General features: G+C 34.0%; 3 protein-coding genes across 3 annotated transcripts; all 3 read right to left on the reverse strand.

Moving 5' to 3' along the window:
* Positions 1–507: 507 nt before the first annotated feature.
* Positions 508–1,299, reverse strand: LOC105135150 (18.1 kDa class I heat shock protein-like). The gene has a single exon (XM_011039929.1). It carries the CDS (start codon positions 1,180–1,182, stop codon positions 694–696), a length of 489 nt encoding a protein of 162 aa, XP_011038231.1. The 5' UTR covers positions 1,183–1,299; the 3' UTR covers positions 508–693.
* A 5,088-nt stretch (positions 1,300–6,387) lies between these two features.
* LOC105135223 (7-deoxyloganetic acid glucosyltransferase-like) lies at positions 6,388–8,476 on the reverse strand. Its single transcript, XM_011040044.1, has 3 exons — positions 8,418–8,476; positions 7,728–8,282; positions 6,388–7,512 (listed from the first exon to the last, which is right to left on the reverse strand). Exons 2-3 carry the CDS (start codon positions 8,221–8,223, stop codon positions 6,563–6,565), a joined length of 1,446 nt encoding a protein of 481 aa, XP_011038346.1. The 5' UTR covers positions 8,224–8,282; positions 8,418–8,476; the 3' UTR covers positions 6,388–6,562.
* Positions 8,477–12,649: 4,173 nt separating this feature from the next.
* LOC105135301 (uncharacterized) lies at positions 12,650–15,486 on the reverse strand. Its single transcript, XM_011040155.1, has 3 exons — positions 14,937–15,486; positions 14,421–14,789; positions 12,650–13,536 (listed from the first exon to the last, which is right to left on the reverse strand). The coding sequence occupies exons 1-3, from the start codon at positions 15,222–15,224 to the stop codon at positions 12,907–12,909; spliced, it is 1,287 nt and encodes a 428-aa protein (XP_011038457.1). The 5' UTR covers positions 15,225–15,486; the 3' UTR covers positions 12,650–12,906.
* Between the last annotated feature and the right edge of the window lie 3,092 nt (positions 15,487–18,578).

Here is an 18,578-nt window from a genome sequence, read left to right on the forward strand (position 1 = left end):
CAAAGCTAATTCGCATAAATTGGATGAGTGAGCATAGCGGGAAATCTTTTTGCTGGGTTCTCTGGAATCTTACTTGGTCGATAACCTTAAAGGCTTTGGTGTTTCTTGCTCTTTGTTGTGGCGGTTTCGAAGATCTGGAAGCGGAGGAATGAGCGAGTTTTAAATATTTTCGCAACGGAGAGGAGAGTCTCGATTTCTCATGTTAAGGCGATTGGTTTGTAAATTACAAATGCAGCCAGTCTTGTCCAGGCTTTGCTCGTGCAGGGGATCTCTTTTGTAATGGAAAGAGACGATGGCTGCGTGGTTTTATTGCGAATTTAGGAGTGTTTTAATTTAGAAATTACGCGGGCTATTGGCTATTGATTAGCGCGGTAACATGGACTTAGCTGTTCTGATTAATGCTATCAAAACTCCCTCCTATTCTCTGGTTGTGAACCCCTTCTTAAAAAGCTAATCTTTGGCTTCAGAGAGTCTCTACTTACGTTGAAAACCGCATCTTCTATCGAAGAAACAAAAACAACAAAACACAATTTTATTAGAGAAGAAACTCAGTAGCACACAAGAAACAGAGCACACAAACACATCACATTATCCATTCCACGAGTCTTTCGCACACAATTCTATTTGTTCACTTGGATTCACCATGACTCACTACAACACTCCATAAACGGACCCATGATGCGCTGTAGAGTCTCAACCGGAGATCTCAATGGACTTAACATCAGGCTTCTTGACTTCCTCTTTAGGCACAGTCACGGTCAAGACCCCATTTTCCATACTAGCCTTAACCTGATCAGCTTTAGCATTCTCAGGCAATCTGAACCTCCTCAAGAACTTACCACTCGATCTCTCAACTCTATGCCACTTGTCATTTTTCTCTTCCTTCTCCTTGCTTCTCTCTCCACTTATTTGTAAAACCTTACCTTCCTCTATCTCCACTTTCACTTCCTCTTTTTTCAGCCCCGGAAGATCAGCCTTAAAAACATGAGCCTCTGGGGTCTCCTTCCAGTCTATGCGTGTGCTGGCAAATGCTGATGTTTCTTTGGCGACCTCTGAACGTGGGGCTGATAGGGCTGTGCTCGGGAAGGGAAAGTCCTGGAAAGGGTCCCAGATGTCAAGAGAGAAAGGATCAAAGACGTTGGTTCTTCGGCCACCCAAGAGGGAGGTTGGGATGAGAGACATTTTCTTGGTTACTTGTTGAGGTATTTGAGGCGAAAAGGTTAAAAAGGCGGACAACGAGAAAACTAGCTGCTTGGAGAATTAGAGCTGATTGTTTGCGTTAGTTGTTCTTAGTGTGAATTGAATGAGAAAGCCGTTTATAGGAAAAGAAAAGGGGTATTTTGGTAAGCATTCATTTATATGGCAGGTTCGAGAGGCTTCAAGACAAGGGAAGAGAGAGAGTAGCGATCTTTCTGGAACTGGCAAGGGATTTTGATGTGCAAGCCAATCTTCATTCTGGAATGGGCCAGATAGCCCACTGCACCGAGGGACATTTTTTGGTTTGAGCATGAAGGGTGCGAGGGATACAGTCTAGTTCTAGAAAAGTCTTTGCGCGTCGACCAATTGATTAAGGGCAAATTTAGTTTCCCGTAGGGTCCACTATTTAAGATAAGTGGTTTTTACCGCTGTTTGGATTGCATAAGTTTATTTTTTAAAATATTTTTTATTAAAAATAAATTTTAAATAATATTTTTTTAGTTCTTAATTTTCTTTTTAATATTATTATCTGTTAAAAAAAATTAAGAATTTTTCATAACACCAGCAAACATGCACCTAAAAACGACGTGTGCTCAAGCAACAGGTTCGATTAAAGATCAGATGGGGGATTGGTATGGCATAAAGTGCAATTGTCTCCAAGCTTCTAGTGTCTTCTGCGAGGTTCTAGGAATAATACAAGGATTAGGGCTGAAGTATGAACATTGTTAATTACGTGGCAAACAATGGAATGCGAGTCCTTTGAAATCGTCTACTTCGAAACATGGGGAAATTTTAAATTTTTCAAAACTTTGCCCGGAAGCACGGTGTCCATCTAGCTCTCCAGGAATTTGAAGGGAATCAAAGAATTGATATGGAAGGGATTCAGAGATTTGGCTCGGTTATTTTCTTTTCTTACATTCAACTATTATACAAAACTAACTAAATCAAGGAACAGAAGATTTAAAGAAATAAAAGAAATAAAGATCTCTAGCTGGTACCTGCTTTAAATTAATATTGTAATTAAATATAAGCAGACCATAATTGAAAGGGAAACATCCAATTCAATGTATTTTTCTCATGTTTGAAACAGAGGAGGGACGATTATTACGGGCAACTTGGACTGTATAGGCAAACATTTTTAATATTTTTATTAGATGGGTCTTGGCCCAATAAATCAAGAAGGTTTTCTAAGCTCTGGGTCATCAATCCAGTATAAATCCGACCACATCAAAATCCAGGTTCGGCCTCTATTGTACTGATCCATCGAATTGAAAGGAGACATTTTTGGATTGCCCTCGATGAAATCAGTGAGCAAGCCATTTATAAATACACAGAAGAGAGTAGATGGGCCTCCTTTATCTAGCCCATGCAGGTCTTTCTTGTTTCTTTTTCCAAAAAGATTGTTAGAAACTTGGGTGCTGTACGGGAATGTGGTCGGAGCTGATTTCCGGCGCCATTGCGTAGGGCCGTCGATTGGAAAACCATGTTTTTGATGCTTTAGTCTGTGTTTGGTTAATGGTTCAAAATTGAAGTTCATGTATTAGTGGGTAGTTAATTATTGAAACCCAATAACGCTTCTGTTTTTTTATTTTTTATTTTGAGGAAACATATTTCATGTCAATGGAAAAGATAAAATTCCAGCACATTTTTATAACGTGAAGATTTACTGTATTATTCATTTTCACTTTGAAATAGTTGTTATTCAATTTTAAAACAAATATTAATAAAAAAACAGCATGGATACATTTTATAGCAACACAATATATTCTATTTTAAAAAAATCTGAAAAATCTGGTTAGATTTTCATAAAAACAAAGTGGATAACAAAGTTATTTTTAAAAAATCAAATAATTTGCATTTATTAGTTACTGTCACTCAATAACTGATATTCTCAATCATTTGTTCAGAGAGTTTAACCAATCCATCAAGATCCATGACTCTAGATTCTCTTAAAACAAAGTGGAGTAAAGAGTTATTTAAAATAAACAAATAATTTATATTTATTTATTAGTTACTGATCACTCAATAACTGTATTTTTTAGCTATTTGTTCAAAAAGTTTAGTCAATAATTAAAATCCAGGACATTTGAACCAAAAAGATATCCAAAAAACAAAAAACTGAAAAGTAGATGTCTGAATAAATGACATAAGATGTAATAATATCTAATTAAATTGTCTCCCACGTGTTACATCGTCCAGTTGACAGGTCAATTGGTTGCAGTTAAAATTTTGAAAACATACTCTTCAAATTTCTACTTCTATCAGTTGATCTTTAATTTTTTGAATTCTTGTCGCTTTGATCTCCAATTTGATCATCCCAGCTGTCACAAATATATTAAAATAATATTTTTTATTTTTTAAAATTTATTTTTAATATAAAGATTTTCAAAATCACAGTTTCCTGCAGTTCCAACACAAAAACATATCTTTTAGTCGCTTTTTATTGTTTTGATGGTTCAATGCTAAAATAATAAAATATTATTTTAATATATTCTTGAAAAAATAATTTTGAAAAAAACCCTCGAACACAATCACAAGCACGACCAGTACTCAAAGGAAGGCATCTCCTGGAGTCATTTGGAACACGTTGGAAGATCCTGGACAGCCTGCTTTAGCTTTGCTTCTCCATTAATTTTCCATTCCGATTTTTCCAAGTAGCCCATTTGACAACCGCATCCCATCTTCAAGTAGCTTGCTTCCACAAGATCAAAGTTCCATTCCTTGGGCCCCAAAAAAAGCACCAAGATCTGTCGTTTACGTAAGCTTTGGAGTGTCGCTGCAAATAATGAAAACGACTTTTTTGTAGGTGGCCCTGGGTTTATCCCATGGCAAGCAGTCGTTCTGGTGCGCGGGTAGACCTGCATTAGATAACAGGTTGGTCTTCTCTGAGAGAGAGAGAGAGAGACCGGATCCGAGAAGCGTCTGTAGATGCCTCGAAGAGGGGGGTTTTATTTTGACGATCCAACCGCCAGGAATGATGGCAGTCCAAGATTATGACAAGTGAAAAGAGAGTGGGCTGCTGCCGGATTCCATTAGCACTGTGAAAAACACGAACTATATAGAGGCTGTAAATAAAAAAGTATATATGTTGTGTGTTTTTTTAGCAGCAAATTAGTTCCAGCTGAATGAGGACCTACCACTCTGCTTATCTCGTGACAGAACTCCATGTTCCATGTGACAGGAATTTAAATTGGTCGTTGGCATATATATATCCCTTTTAAATTATAATGTGCATGAATTTCGAATTCAAACAATCCATTGTCGACAACTCCTGCCATTCGAGTGTAGAAAAAAAAATGGCCACTTAAAAAAGAGCCACGTATCATAAGAAAATCCCACTTGTTTTGTTTTGTTTGGTGACAAAAAAAATATAAAAAAGGTAAAAGAGGTGACGTGGCATTGATTTTAAATTCTTTGGCCGGCATATAAAAAGATAATAAAAGAAAAAAAATTATATTATTGATGCAACATCAAGCTATTGACACGAGATGTCTTTGACTGTTCTCGAAGTGTTGGCTTTTAAATCTTTAAATCTTGTTCCATAAGGTATGTCAAAGTCATGTATTTTCGCAAGATACCAGCTCCTAATTTGAATTCGTAAAGAATTTAAATATTAACAAATCAATTTCAAGAAAAACAAATCAGGGTTTATTTCATTCCTAGAAATTTTTGATAAAAATAACATCTATGAATATTTATAAATATTTATGATGATATCTCAAAATACAAGATATATAAATAATAAGTTATTTAGAGTATGAGATAGTGATTAATCAATAATATATTTAAAAACTTTGATTTTTTCTCTTTAGTTTAGGAAATTTCAGGTGCGCAATAAAAACTTTAATACCCGTAAAAACAGTCTAAGTTGAAGGGATTCAAAAACCATTCATTGATAAAATTAATATATATTAATAAGAAATATAACAAATGGCTTAAAAGATCTTTAAATTCAAGGAATAGAGGTATTTGTTTATAAATTTTAAGGTTGTTAATATCTTAAAATCTATATAAATTTATTTTAAAAGATAAAAAGTTTGGAGTCCTTACCTAGATGGTACTTATACCCTGAATTTTGTTGTTTTTAGAGAAGATAAGAACTAAAAGGTCCTCTTATATCGGCGATATTAATAGTAAACAAATATTTTTTATATATAGTTAACAATATAGTAGATATTATAGGTTCTTTAAAAGATAATTTATGCACATATGAGTATAGAAAAATTATCACCTCAGTATAAATGAGAAACATGACAATTTATCATGTCTTCAATGCTTTTATTTTAAGGCTCTGCATATAGCCTTTTAAACTTAGTAACGATTGAATCCAAATATTTTGGACTTGATATGTTTTTTAAATTCATATTATTTTGGGTCCAGCTAACTATCAAACTCAGGTACCCGGAGTTTGATATGTTTATCAGCTCCATGTTATCGTGGATTTAGCTGGCTATCAAGTTTGAGTTCTTTTGGTTTAACATGTCTGTTAAATACATGTTATTGCTGGCTTGACTATCATTTAAATCCGAGTGTTTTGAGTTTGATATGTTTGTCGGACCTATATTATCTTAATATTGGTTGATTGTCAAACCCGAGTTATTTAAAATTTAACATATTTGTCAAATCTACTTTACCTTTTGACTTTGTCGATTGTCAAATCCAAGCCTATCTAACTTAACATGCTTGTCGTTGTTGGTCTCATGCTATTTTAAATTTGATTGATCATCAAGTTTAAATTTTTGAGATTTGATATATTTCTCAAATCTAATTTATCTTGAATTTAGTTAATTATTAAGTTTAAATTTTTTAAATTTAGCATCTTTATGATATCTATTTTATTTTTTAAAATTATTTATATTTATATAAAAAAATTATTAAAAAAAGTAGACAAATCATTTCGTGTGGTGACACAAAAATTCCGCCCACGTCTATCTAGATAGACAATTCCGTATGATTCACGGCGATACATCATTCTCACCCTCCCTGTCGAATTGCCATATTAGATTGTGATTTATGAGTGATGGCTGCACAAAATTAAAATACATGCAATGCCACACGACGCTTTACAAATTGCCGATGACAAAATGGACCTTGAGCCTGCAGGCTGCGGGTGCCACATGTTATTCCTTGTTAACGCCTAGTAGAATGACCTGGTTAAAATACACTACTGGCTGAAATGATCAGGAGGAGGTAGGAATATTCAATCTCTTTATTCAATAAATGTCCAAATCAGAACTAAATTAATTTATTAATGCCAAGAAAGACAAGGTGTCTTATTGTCCGCTAATTTTATTCATGAAATCAAAGAAATCCGAAGCAAACCGCAGTGAAATGGTAAGTGCAAGCAATACCTTACACCTCTATCTCAGATATCATGTACTCGCACACTCATCGACCTTATATCCTCAATCAAACGGTTCAGATTACAGTAAGAGGACCCACCTTCTCTGACACTCTTTCTCGACAACTCTGCCATCCTAGTCGCCGACCTCACAAACTCCTCCCTCCTCTCCACCATCAGGTCATTCACCATCTTTTCAACGATCTCTCTATCGCACTGGTCCTTCATGTCCAACCCTAGCTTCCAAACTTCACCCACAAACCTACTATTCACCTGCTGGTCAGCAAAATAAGGCCAGCAAATCATAGGCACTCCAGCCACTATACTCTCCAAAGTTGAGTTCCATCCACTGTGTGTCAAAAACCCAGCTATTGCCTTGTGTGCCAAGACCTCCTCTTGTGGCACCCACCCCGCAATAAACCCTCTGTCCCTGGTCCCCTCCTCAACCTCCACAGGAATTTTTTCAAACTCACCATTTTTCGTGGCAATAGAATCAGGTCTTATAACCCACAAGAACCGCTTCTTGCTGCTAACAAGACCATACCAGAACTCCAACAACTGGTGTCTAGTCATCACTGTGATGCTGCCAAAGCTAACATAGAGCACTGATTTCTCAGGTTGATTATCTAGCCATGTCATACAGCTCCTGTCAATTTCCCTCAGACTATTGGAGGATTGACACGATTTTTCGTTCTTCGCGCTGAGCTTTGCTTGTAAGTGCTCGTGGAGAGGTCCAATGCTGTAGACCTCGGGGCACTGAGTTCGGATGTGAGACAATATTGGCCCTTCAAGGTCTTCGAATGTGTTGAGTATGAGTGCTTTTGCTCGAGGGGACTGTCGTGTCTCATTCATGACCAGTAAGAGATTCGGGTGTGTCATGTCACTGACTCGGCAAAAACCAGGGAGATCTCGGCACCTGAGAAAAGTTTCCATCCCCGGAACTTTGGTTATGAGACGGTCCATATCTTCATTTCCTGCAGTCTCAACAAACACCAGATTTGGCACTCCTCCTTAAACTAAAAAACAGTGGACTCTCAGTTATCTACGAAACTCTAAGGGCAGACAAGAACTCGATAAGAACACGTTGCACCGAAGAAAAAAAAAACATGTCCAGAATATATGAATTAGGGGCAGAAAACAAAGCAACGAACACTCGTTAATAAACGAAAGTTCGATGGAATACTAATACCTCTGATGGGAAGTTGACCACCTTCAATGATGTCAGAGATCGAAAAATAAGCCCAGAAGGAACAGGCACTAATGGTACGAAAATAAATAATAGGAACTCCAACCTCAATGGCAACATCACCAACAAATCCAAGAACACCATCTCCTATAATACAGTTAACTGGCGGCTTAGTCTCAAGCAAAATCTTTTTAAAGATCGGCTTTGCAACCACCTTCATCGCGTCAAAAAGCTCCATGAGCCGGTCACCTGAGCGCGGGTGATCTACAGGCAGACCATCAGCTATGGTCTGGAATTGGAACCCAGGATATTTCGTAAAACGATCTTCGATATTCGTATGACGGGCTAGAAGCTCATGGTTATGCTCGGAATTTAGGAAGGTAATGTTAATTCCGGCAAGGCTTAGAAGCTCGGCTAGCTTGAGCATAGAGTTGACATGGCCTTGGCAAGGGAGAGGAAAGATTAGGACATGAGGGGGAGGATTCGACCTGTTTTCCATTTTTGCTCGTAGGAAGCTAATTCTGAATTGCAGTGCAGGAAGGTTGCTCGCTTCCTGGTGGGTTTGTTTCAGAGGTTGAAGCTGAGATTCAGGACCACTAAATTTTATTGAAAAAAAAAAAACTAGTTTTTATTATTAAATTTTATACATAGTTAAACTATACCCTACCCTATCTCAAGTACAACCTCTTGTTGCAATGTAACGTATCTTTGTATTTATTGCCGCAAGATCTCCAAGGACTCTCAATGTACTTAATAATCACTTCATGGTAATTAAAAAATAATCACTTCATGGTTCAAAATTTACCGTGTGGTAGGCAGAGTACATGGATCTGTCGGTGGTAAACCACTGTAACCGCACTAGATAGGGAGCTATAATTAACTATTAGTTAGCTTGAGATTAATTGGTTCCTGCAATTATAGCAATGGGATGTTTTTTCAAGCAAGTGAACTAATTTGATTCGGCGTGGAAAAACTCCGAGGCAGAAAATTAAAGGTATTTAATTTTAAAAAATTACTTTTCTTAAAAATAATTAAAACAGAAAAAAATATTTCGGTAATGTGAATTTAAAATTTTATAGCCTATGTATTTAATTTAATGTAGGATTCATTTAATTCAATTATGGTTAATTAGGAAAATTACATCTAATAGGAAGTTCACCAGCTTCAATGACTTGAGGCATAGAGAAATAAGCCCAAAAGCAGCAAGAACTAATCGGACGAAAATGTAAAGCTCACTAGCAACGTCAACAACAAAGCCCATTTTACCATCTCCTATATTACAATTGACTCCTGGATGAATTCGAGCCAACAGATCTTTAAAGATTGACCTAGACACCGGCTTAACAGATTGAAACATCTCCATGATTCGGTCACCTGATCGTGGTTGGTCATCAGGGAGACCATCTGATATAGAGGGGAGGTGGAATCCAGGTTACTGAGAAAAACGGGTTTCAATATCAGTGTATCGGACTAGACGTTCATGGTTGTACTCAGAGTTGAGAAAGGTGACGTTTAGACCAGAAAATGCAAGAAGCTCGGCTAGCTTAAGCATGGAATTGATATGGCCTTGGGCCGGGAAAGGGAAGATTAACAGGTGAGGAGGAGCAGGAATCATTCTTGTTTTCCATATTGCTTCTAAGTATGGCTGTGAAGTTACTTCGTGCAGGTGAAACTGCATAAAGGCTGTGATTTTAAATGGAATGGAAGTTCCTAATTCATTGCTTGCTTAAGTTTGTTTTATTTTTATTTTTTAAATCGCAGGTAGCTGGGCCAATTTAACCGTAGTTGCTTAAGTTAATTAACCCTTCTGGTTTCTTATAGTCCTGTGAGTGTTATAACTAATTAATAATATTCTATACCGGAGATTATTAAGTAATTTACCAATCCGAGGATGTTTGGAGTATAATAGAGGTCTATTTTAGAGGATGTTTGATAATTTTGCTGCCAGTTTATTAGAAATTATTTTTCAAAATATTTTTTATTTTAAAATAAATTAAAATAATATTCTTACTTTTCAAAAATTATTTTTGATATAAAAAAATAAAAAAAATTACAAACTAAGTAGCTATAAATTGTGCTGCCACATGTGGCACTAACTTTTATTCCTTGCGCTTCTCGGCCTTCAATATGATTAAGCAGGTAGAGAATTCCCACCGAAATGCTAGAGATAAAGCTTGAAGAGATGGGGGTTCCCTCTCCTGCAAATTCAGTTAACATAGGCTGTTTGGTTGCTGAAAATATTTTTTTTTAGAAAATAAATTTTAAAAAATAAATTATTTTTTGATATTTGATAGTGTAATAAAAAATAAATTAAAAAATATTTTTTAGTATTTTGTTAGATAAAAAATAAACTGAAAAATTACTTATTAATATTTTATTTTTTTCAAGTTTATTAAAACAATGAGGTATGGATTTTATAAATTAAAAGTTGAATGTGAATAAAATTGAAAAAATATAATTTCATAAATTATCTCAAATAAAATAAATAATAATTAAAATAATAGAGATTAAATTTTAAAAAAATTAAAAGATAAAAAATTAAAATAATAAAATTTTATAAATCATTTCAAATAAAATAAGTAGCAATCAAAAGAATGAGAATCAAATTTGATAAAAAAATTTCAATTAAAAAATAATAAGAAAAAAATCAAACAATAATTATAAAAATGAGAGCCAAAATTAATATAAAAATTAAATTTTAAGAGATAAGATTAAAAAAATATTTAAAATAAAATATATATAGCAATAAAAAATTTAAGAACCAAATCTAATATAACTAGTAAATAATATAGTATTTTTAAATTTTATACAACTTTCAAAAAGTATTTTTTATCCAACATAAAAAATATTTTTAAAAAATCAAGTTAAATTTTTTTAATTAAAAATTATTTTCTATTAATTAATTTTTTTAATAATAGATAAACATAAAAAAATTTAAAAAATAATTTACAGAAAGTTTTTCGCAGCCCCTAGTAAATGCTCGGATCTCTTAAAAACATCCATGGGAGAAAGATGCGGTATTCGGCCCATTAAGGTAATGGCCTAGCTAATTAATAGGAGCAACAAAACGGCATCGAAAAACACCTGGAGAGGCGCGCTGTGATCATTTGACTTTGAAAAACGAGATGCCGTTGAATTATGTGGGCTTCAGAGTGGAGATGACTTGATATGATGCCATTAATGGTTTTCCTCCTCGGATGGCGGACTGGAGGCCCATTTACTTATGTTGCATTTAGACTTCAAAGTCCAAACAAAACCACAAGAAAACAAAGCCCAGCGAAGAAGGGTATTTTCAGATCTCCACAACTTTCAACTTTTTTAACAATACAAACATTATTTGTATGTTTGATTCAGTAGTTGGGGGTCACCGGATATGTAGCGTGTTACATCCAGCTCAATTTTTATTTTTTTACAAATTGTAAGCCTGATTTATTTAGTTTTTTTTTTGCACCTAAGCTGGGCGTATTGGGTTCTTTTTCTTTTTAAAGAATATTGTAGATATATACAAGTTGGGTCTATATTATTAAATTTTATGAGACTGTATTTAGAAGTAAATCTATAGCGCGAATTGTAGGTGTCATTTCAATATTAGGTGTGATTCTTCAGAACTTACGCCACTATTAAATTCTCGTTATCTCCCCTCCTTCTATAAAAGATATAAACTCCTTTTTGTTAAGTTGAAGAAATTTAGGAAGAACCCACCAACAAGAATTTTGGATATGAAATATTTACAAATAAAATGAAATAAAATAAATATTTTAGTTTATTTATTGTAAAAAATAAAAATAACGTACAGTACAAGAATTGGTTAAATTAACCAAATTTCAAAAATTATAGCTCTTCATTTGATCAATAATATCTATTTTATAGTTTTATTTACTCATTATTATTCATAATATTCATATAATCTGTTTGCAATAAATTAGATTAGGTTAAATAATTTAAATTTTATAAATGAACTAATTTTTTTAACACATATAAGAACCTATTTGATAATGCATCTAACTGCATGTTTATTAAAATTTTGATTTTTTATGTTTTTTAAATTGTTTTGATATAATGATATAAAATAATAATAATATTATTTTAATAGATTTCCAAATAAAAAAACTTTAAAAAATAAATATTACTTTAATTAAAAAAAAACATTGAAATGCACCCACCTTATGCATACACTCTCTATTTGTTAAATCGAAGACATATAATAATAATATTAATAATAATGTAAAAAGGGTTTGCTCACGCAATTTTGGATCATTTGTTAAAGTTATGTACCCAAAAAGGACAAGAACTTGCAAAGCTCTAAATGAGTGCATATCTGGAAAGCTTTGCACAGTAAAATAGACAGCTGAGCATTTTTTTTTCAAAAGAAAGTGGAAAAAGCCAATATCATCCCCAATGGCGCGTATGTTTTATAATGCAACTTTTCTATTTTGGTCCTCGCTGTTCTTTTCCCTCACTAAACCTTTAATTCTATAATGGTTTTTATATATATATATATATATATTAAACACACTTTAAAAAATAACTTCACGGTAACAAATATACTTAAATGTAACCACCTCATACAGACACTATCTATTTGTTAAATCGAACATATATAATAATGATAGCAATAATAATAATAATATAAAAAGGGTTTGCACACGCAATTATGGATCATTTGTTAAAGTTATGTACCCAAAAAGGACAAGAACTTGCAAAGCTCTAAATGAGTGCATATCCGGAAAGCTTTGCACAATAAAATAGACACCTGAGCATTTGTTTTTTCAAAAGAAAGTGGAAAAAGCCAATATCATCCTCAATAGCGCGTATGTTCTCTCTCTCTCTCTCTCTCTCTCTCTATATATATATATATATATCAAGTGGGCAATGATGAGATGTCATCAAAATAACCTCAAAAAAATTCTCGGATAAAATGGGTGTAGAAGCTAAAGATAGCTGAGTTTTTTCCTGAGATTTTAGAAGTTGAAATTTAATTAAAAAACAAAATGTGATCCTAAAATTAGCAGGTAAGCAAGCCTAACTATCCAACGAAATGCAATGAATAGAGAGAGTGGTAAAATGCCACACTCTACCATTTACTCGTCTTGTGTAGCCGCCTGATCAAAAACAGAAGAGATTTGCTAGATTAAAATGCATATAGTTGAGTGGATATTTACAGAACAAGACAGCTTTGCTACTATTGGTCATCCTCATCTTCATTTTCATCTGAGTCCTGAACGTCGTCGACAGCAACAACCTTAGATGCATTGATCCTAGAAGACGCTGATCGAATCTTGAATGGTAATCTTGAATTATTGCTAATCACAACATTATCACAACCTTCTTCCTCTTTCTTTAAGTCACTGGGTGGCAAAAAGCAATCCATGGACAATCCCTTTATGTTAAAATCAACTTCTTCAATAGCCCAAATTTCCTCCATTCTTGTCCTTGAATGACTCTCTGAGGTCTCACCGAACCTGAACAATGAGACCGAAGTCCTACCCTTATATGCTATGTTAATCCCATCTATGGTTCGGTAGTCTTGAATTGATGACTCCATTGTGGTCTCCCAAAAAATGCTGTCATTGCCTGAAGCTTTAATCCTTAGAAGGTGAGAGTCTTCTAATTGGACCAGCAGACCCGTTCGTTGGCTGAAGTAGCCCCATAATGTGTGTCTAATTATTTCTACATTGCTACTGCTTCTTGCTCTTAATGAAGAGGGCTCAGCTTCAAGTTTTAGCACGAAACAGTCTTCATTGTCGATTGCTTTCTCGCCAGTGCAAACGGAATTGGAGAATAAGTTGGCTGTAGACTTTGGATCAAGACCCTGAAGGTTATGGGTCGACGTATGAGAATTTGTGAAAACAGAAAGAGAAATATAAAATATCTTCATGCAAGGTCATATGCTCATATAACTGAAGGAGCTGATTGAAAGATGTTCATTTCACCATTAATTAAAAAACTAACAAAGAAAGAAGAGTACAAGATGTGCTGAGTTAAAAAATCGCCAGATTTAATCGGAAAATATGTATTTTTAAAAAAAATTAGATGCAGGATGTACTGCTTGAGATAGATCGAGTTCCATTAACAGGCTTCTCCCCTGTCTGCATTTTAATGGGCTTGGTTGAAAAACAACAGAGTTCATTTCACCTATCCATAATCTGGGCCACAGTTGTAGAAAAGTTGACTTGAAAACTTCAATAGATCAGCTGGCATCCCTTTCTTTTATTCTCATTTCCTTTTTTTCTTTTTTTTTACTGCGTGCCCAACCATACCATTGACTTTAAGAACACCAATGGTGCTTTGACTTTAAGAACATTTTCCAAAATTTGGTCGAAGAGGTAAACAGCAGCCTGATAATAGAGAAATCTTGGTGGGTTAGGTCCCACAGTAAAGTGAAAACAGAAAAATCATCCCCCGGCCTTTTCTCTTAAGTTAGAAAAATTCAAATGACAGGAACCCCACCCGGGGAGTTGGGAGTTGATGAATTGAAGTGAACATAAAATTCATGCGCCAGCCCTTTTCTATTTGTTGAAAAGTCCAAGGAAACCCCAAAACGAATAAGAACTGGATAGCTTTAACCGTAGCATCCAGCAAATTAACAACCAGTAAAAACCCATAGAAATTACAGAGCCACGAAAATCATTGAAACAAATCCTGATTACCCATTAAAAAAATCAGATATTAACAATTCGATTCATGGGATCTTACCTGGAGAAAACGTCTGAGAGGCCTGGGGGGGCCTCTAGATGCATGAGAGTGGTGCCATGGGGTTTGCCTCCAAGCAACCTTACCGTCGCTGCCAGCACTAATTTTGCACCCAGAGACCACTAATTCCAAGCACCACAAATCAGGCCTTTTTTTCCATAGAACAAACCCTCCCATTTCTCCACCTCCATGATTCTGATTCTTCACTCTCAGCACCTTATTGCTGTTCAAGCTCCCTTCACCTGCACAAAATTCTGATGCTTCCATTTTAACTTTCCCCATGGCATACATGCTGTCCACAGAATTCAGAGCCCTCTCTCCTCCCACTGCTGCTATGTATTGTTGCACTATGTATTTTGCCATGGATGCCTCCTGTACGACATGTGTAGAGATTGATAAAAACATAAAATTCCCACACACAACCATATATATATATATATAAAATCCCTCCACGACTACTAACATTGGATTATGAAAAATAATCATAAAAAAATTTAAAGGATTTCAATATTAACTTACAATAGGCTGGTCTTTGATCATGTTACAGTTGACGAGCTGGTGATCACAACGGATTTGAAGAGGGATCAAAGGAGCTCCAACAACACCAAGCAAGAGTTGAATCTCAGTGTTTTTGCCTCCAAAAATAGTTGTCATGGACCTTTCGCTGTGTGGTCGCATCCAGGCTTTCATGTTTTGCCATGACCTGTTACTATGCTTGTTTGAAGCAAACATTTCTTCAGGGATTGGAACCTCGAGAACTGTCTCGAGCCCATCTTCACGATCAAAATTTGGACAGAGTTTCCTCATAACGGAGAGAAACAGTAGTGGTGGTGGTCTTTGATTTGTTTTGGCTTCGAAAGATTGAGAGAGCAATGGGGTTTTGCTTTAGCTTTAGAGTTTGTCGAGTACTAAAGAGAGAAGACTTGGATTGAAAGAGAGATGGAGGGGAGAGTGTACGTGTGTTTGTGCAGCTAGTGAACATTACCAGCCGACCATTGGCCACTACTAACGTGGTACTCTTCGTCTATGTCGTGTTTGCACGCTCTTCCTCCCTTTCTTTATAGACTTGGTTTACTCGTGTATAAACATATTATATTTACGATGATAAAAATTGTCCGAGGCTGAAAGCCTAAGAGTGTGTGAAGAATTCATGGGTTTGGTAGGTTAATTGGATATTCATTTTGCTCTCTCTCCAACGACTTGTGCTTTGATTTTTAACAATCTAGTTTGAAATTTTTCTGAAAGATGTATGGTGTTGATATTATTGCATAATTGTCGCTTTAATTGAATCCTGGATTTGTCGCCACGCAGTATAAATCTTTATATGATTCAAAGTCTTCAAGGAGCTTTACATTTCTTATTAAATTTATTATTATGTTTCTTGATAATTAATATTATCGCCGCCAATCTTTTTATCAAGATATTCGTTTATTAGGATCACGAAAGGTCAGTTTTAATTTTTTTCAAAAATACCAAAACAATTTTATCAAGTCGAATCAAACAGGCCTTATGGTGATTAATAGAATTTGAAAATCAAGAAATTGGATAGAATTAACATAACAATACCTGTCTTTATTAGAACCTGACAGGTACCAAATCAAGGACGTTCCGTTTTGAACTCCAATTTAGGGGCTAATTAATGACCCACAAAATAATATATTCGACTTAAAATGCAGATCACTTATCTTCAAGGTTTTAGCCTAATTAATTAGAAAGGAATTAAGGGAGGTAATGATACTGGTCAACAATAAGAAGGCCCTTTAATTATAGAAGGGGAAAATTAGAGAGCAAATTAATGGCTCCGATTAAGAATTGAGAGGGTGGATGTCTGAGATTAGGAGCCCTTTGCTGCTTTGGTAAGCAGCTAATTGGATAAGAATGGTTATGAAGCTTGATTAAAAGTAAAATGTCGGCCAAACATGCCCAGTGCCGGAGCATGCGGCCGACATTTTAATTCGGATTAAAAGCCATGTTTGTTCGGAGCACAAGCAAACTGATTAATCTTAAACCGTGTGGCTTTTGCCGTGCCGTATTAGCTGGTTTGGTTTCTGAATCTTTTTCTGGATTAACTGAATTGCAATATATGGCGCGATATCTGGTTGGACCAAGACAGAGAATATACTTAGATTTTCATTTGAGGATCCAAAGATGGGGAGCTCTCCAAAAGGTCTCAAATTATGTTGTGCACGTTGGTACCTAATTTAAAGGTGGTTAGAAGTACAATAGTGGTTGTTTTATAAAATATTTATAAATACATTAATTTTTTTTATTTAAAAAAATTATTTTTAATATTATTCCAAAAATATTAAAAAATTAAATTAAAATAAAAGATTAAAATTTAGCCAACAATTATTTGGGTTGCAATCCTTAAGCGGGGTGCGTTAGTACTACTACATCACATTTATGGATTACATTCGGCACGCAAAGGTGGCAACTAGGTAACAATTACACAAAACATTCTATCGATCCCTAAGTTTAATGAACAAAATAATTATTTCTTAATTAGTCGCTGGACTTGAATTATCCTCAATATATATCTACCTGTTTGTTCAAGTGAGTCAGAGCAATATTATTTTTTGGGCCCCACAGTTAATTTGGTAAGCAATAATGTATATGCATCAATAGCAATTTTAATATTGCAATATCAATTCCTTTTTCAAATTATTTTTTATATGATAATTTATTGAAATAATAATTTTATTATTTTTTAAAATTTATTTTTGATATTAACACATAAAAAATCTAAAATCACAATTTTTTTTAAATAACAAAATAAAAATTTTAAATAAACAAAATTTTAAAATAAAAAAACAAACATTCTGAGAGATTCTTTGTTTATGCTGTTCCCCATGTATGGACAGATCGAGCGCATGTCTGATCATAAACTGCCAGTTCTCCTGCTTCCTTTGTTTTTTCCACACCACATCTGAACTCTATCATGTGCGATTAATTTGTGAGGGACATAAGCATTGAGGGTACAATAATATGTTGCGAGTATTTCACATGGTAACATTCCTGCTTCAGCTCACGGCTTTCCGACTCACAACCTTTGTGTCTGTTTTTTTTCTAAAAATATTTTAAAAAAATTATTTTTTATTTTTTATTTTCTTTAAATTAATATATTTTTAGTGTTTTTAAACTATTTTGATATACTAATATCAAAAATAATTTTTAAAAATAAAAAATATTATTAATATATATTTTAACATAAAAAATTATTTAAAAACAGACACAACAATATTTTCAAATAAATTCTTAGAGTATTGAGGCCTTGGAACACCATGTTTTTTCAAAGCAATATATTTTTATTAGCTTATAATACCTTTTCTTTTTCAAAATCTGAGAGTATTTTCATACGGGCTTACTTTTATTTTCTTTGATAATGCATGTTCTTCGTTCTAGAGCAGGGCAATTTAGGATTCCAAAAGCTAGCTAGAAAAAAGGCATTCGTCCTCCCCTAAAGCTTTTCTAGCAAATCATATATTTTATACGATTATATGTTAATAACAGAGATAAGATTTTTTTTAATATAATATTGTTTTTAATAATTTAACTCAACTCATTTTTTACACCTTAAAATTTTATTTTTGGCAATCAAAAGCCTTAAAACACGTCCTACAAAAATAAATATCAACTACCTAAATATATCATATCTCTATATATTTTTTTTTGATATGAAATGTTGTAATTTTTTACTTGAAAATATATTAAAATATTTTTTTATTTTTTAAAAATTATTTTTTAACATATCTAAAAATACTAAAATAATATTAATTTGGAAAAAATCAACTTTTTTTAAAATATTTTTGAAAATAAAAAATAAATTTCAAATTAGATATCCAATCAAATAATGAAAAGAATAAAAAGAACTAGTAAATCGCTTTGTATGTTTTAGAAATAGCATCCCAGTTCTGTCTCCAAAATAAGAATGGATAATTCCACGAGACACACACACACACACACACACACACTTTGCCGTTCATAATTTCTCCTCTTCTAAAGAAGGGAATGGCATTCATGAGCACAGGGCGCCTCCATTGGCACAAGTTATTCTAAGAAAAATGCCAAAACCACAATAATAATAATAATAATAATAATGAGGCATCCTATGTAAAAATTATGAGTGATCACCCACTCACGAGCAAGAACGAGTACGGGTTT

Source organism: Populus euphratica, unplaced genomic scaffold, assembly GCF_000495115.2.
Source record: "Populus euphratica unplaced genomic scaffold, PopEup_1.0 scaffold1.1, whole genome shotgun sequence".
Taxonomy (NCBI): Eukaryota; Viridiplantae; Streptophyta; class Magnoliopsida; order Malpighiales; family Salicaceae; genus Populus; species Populus euphratica.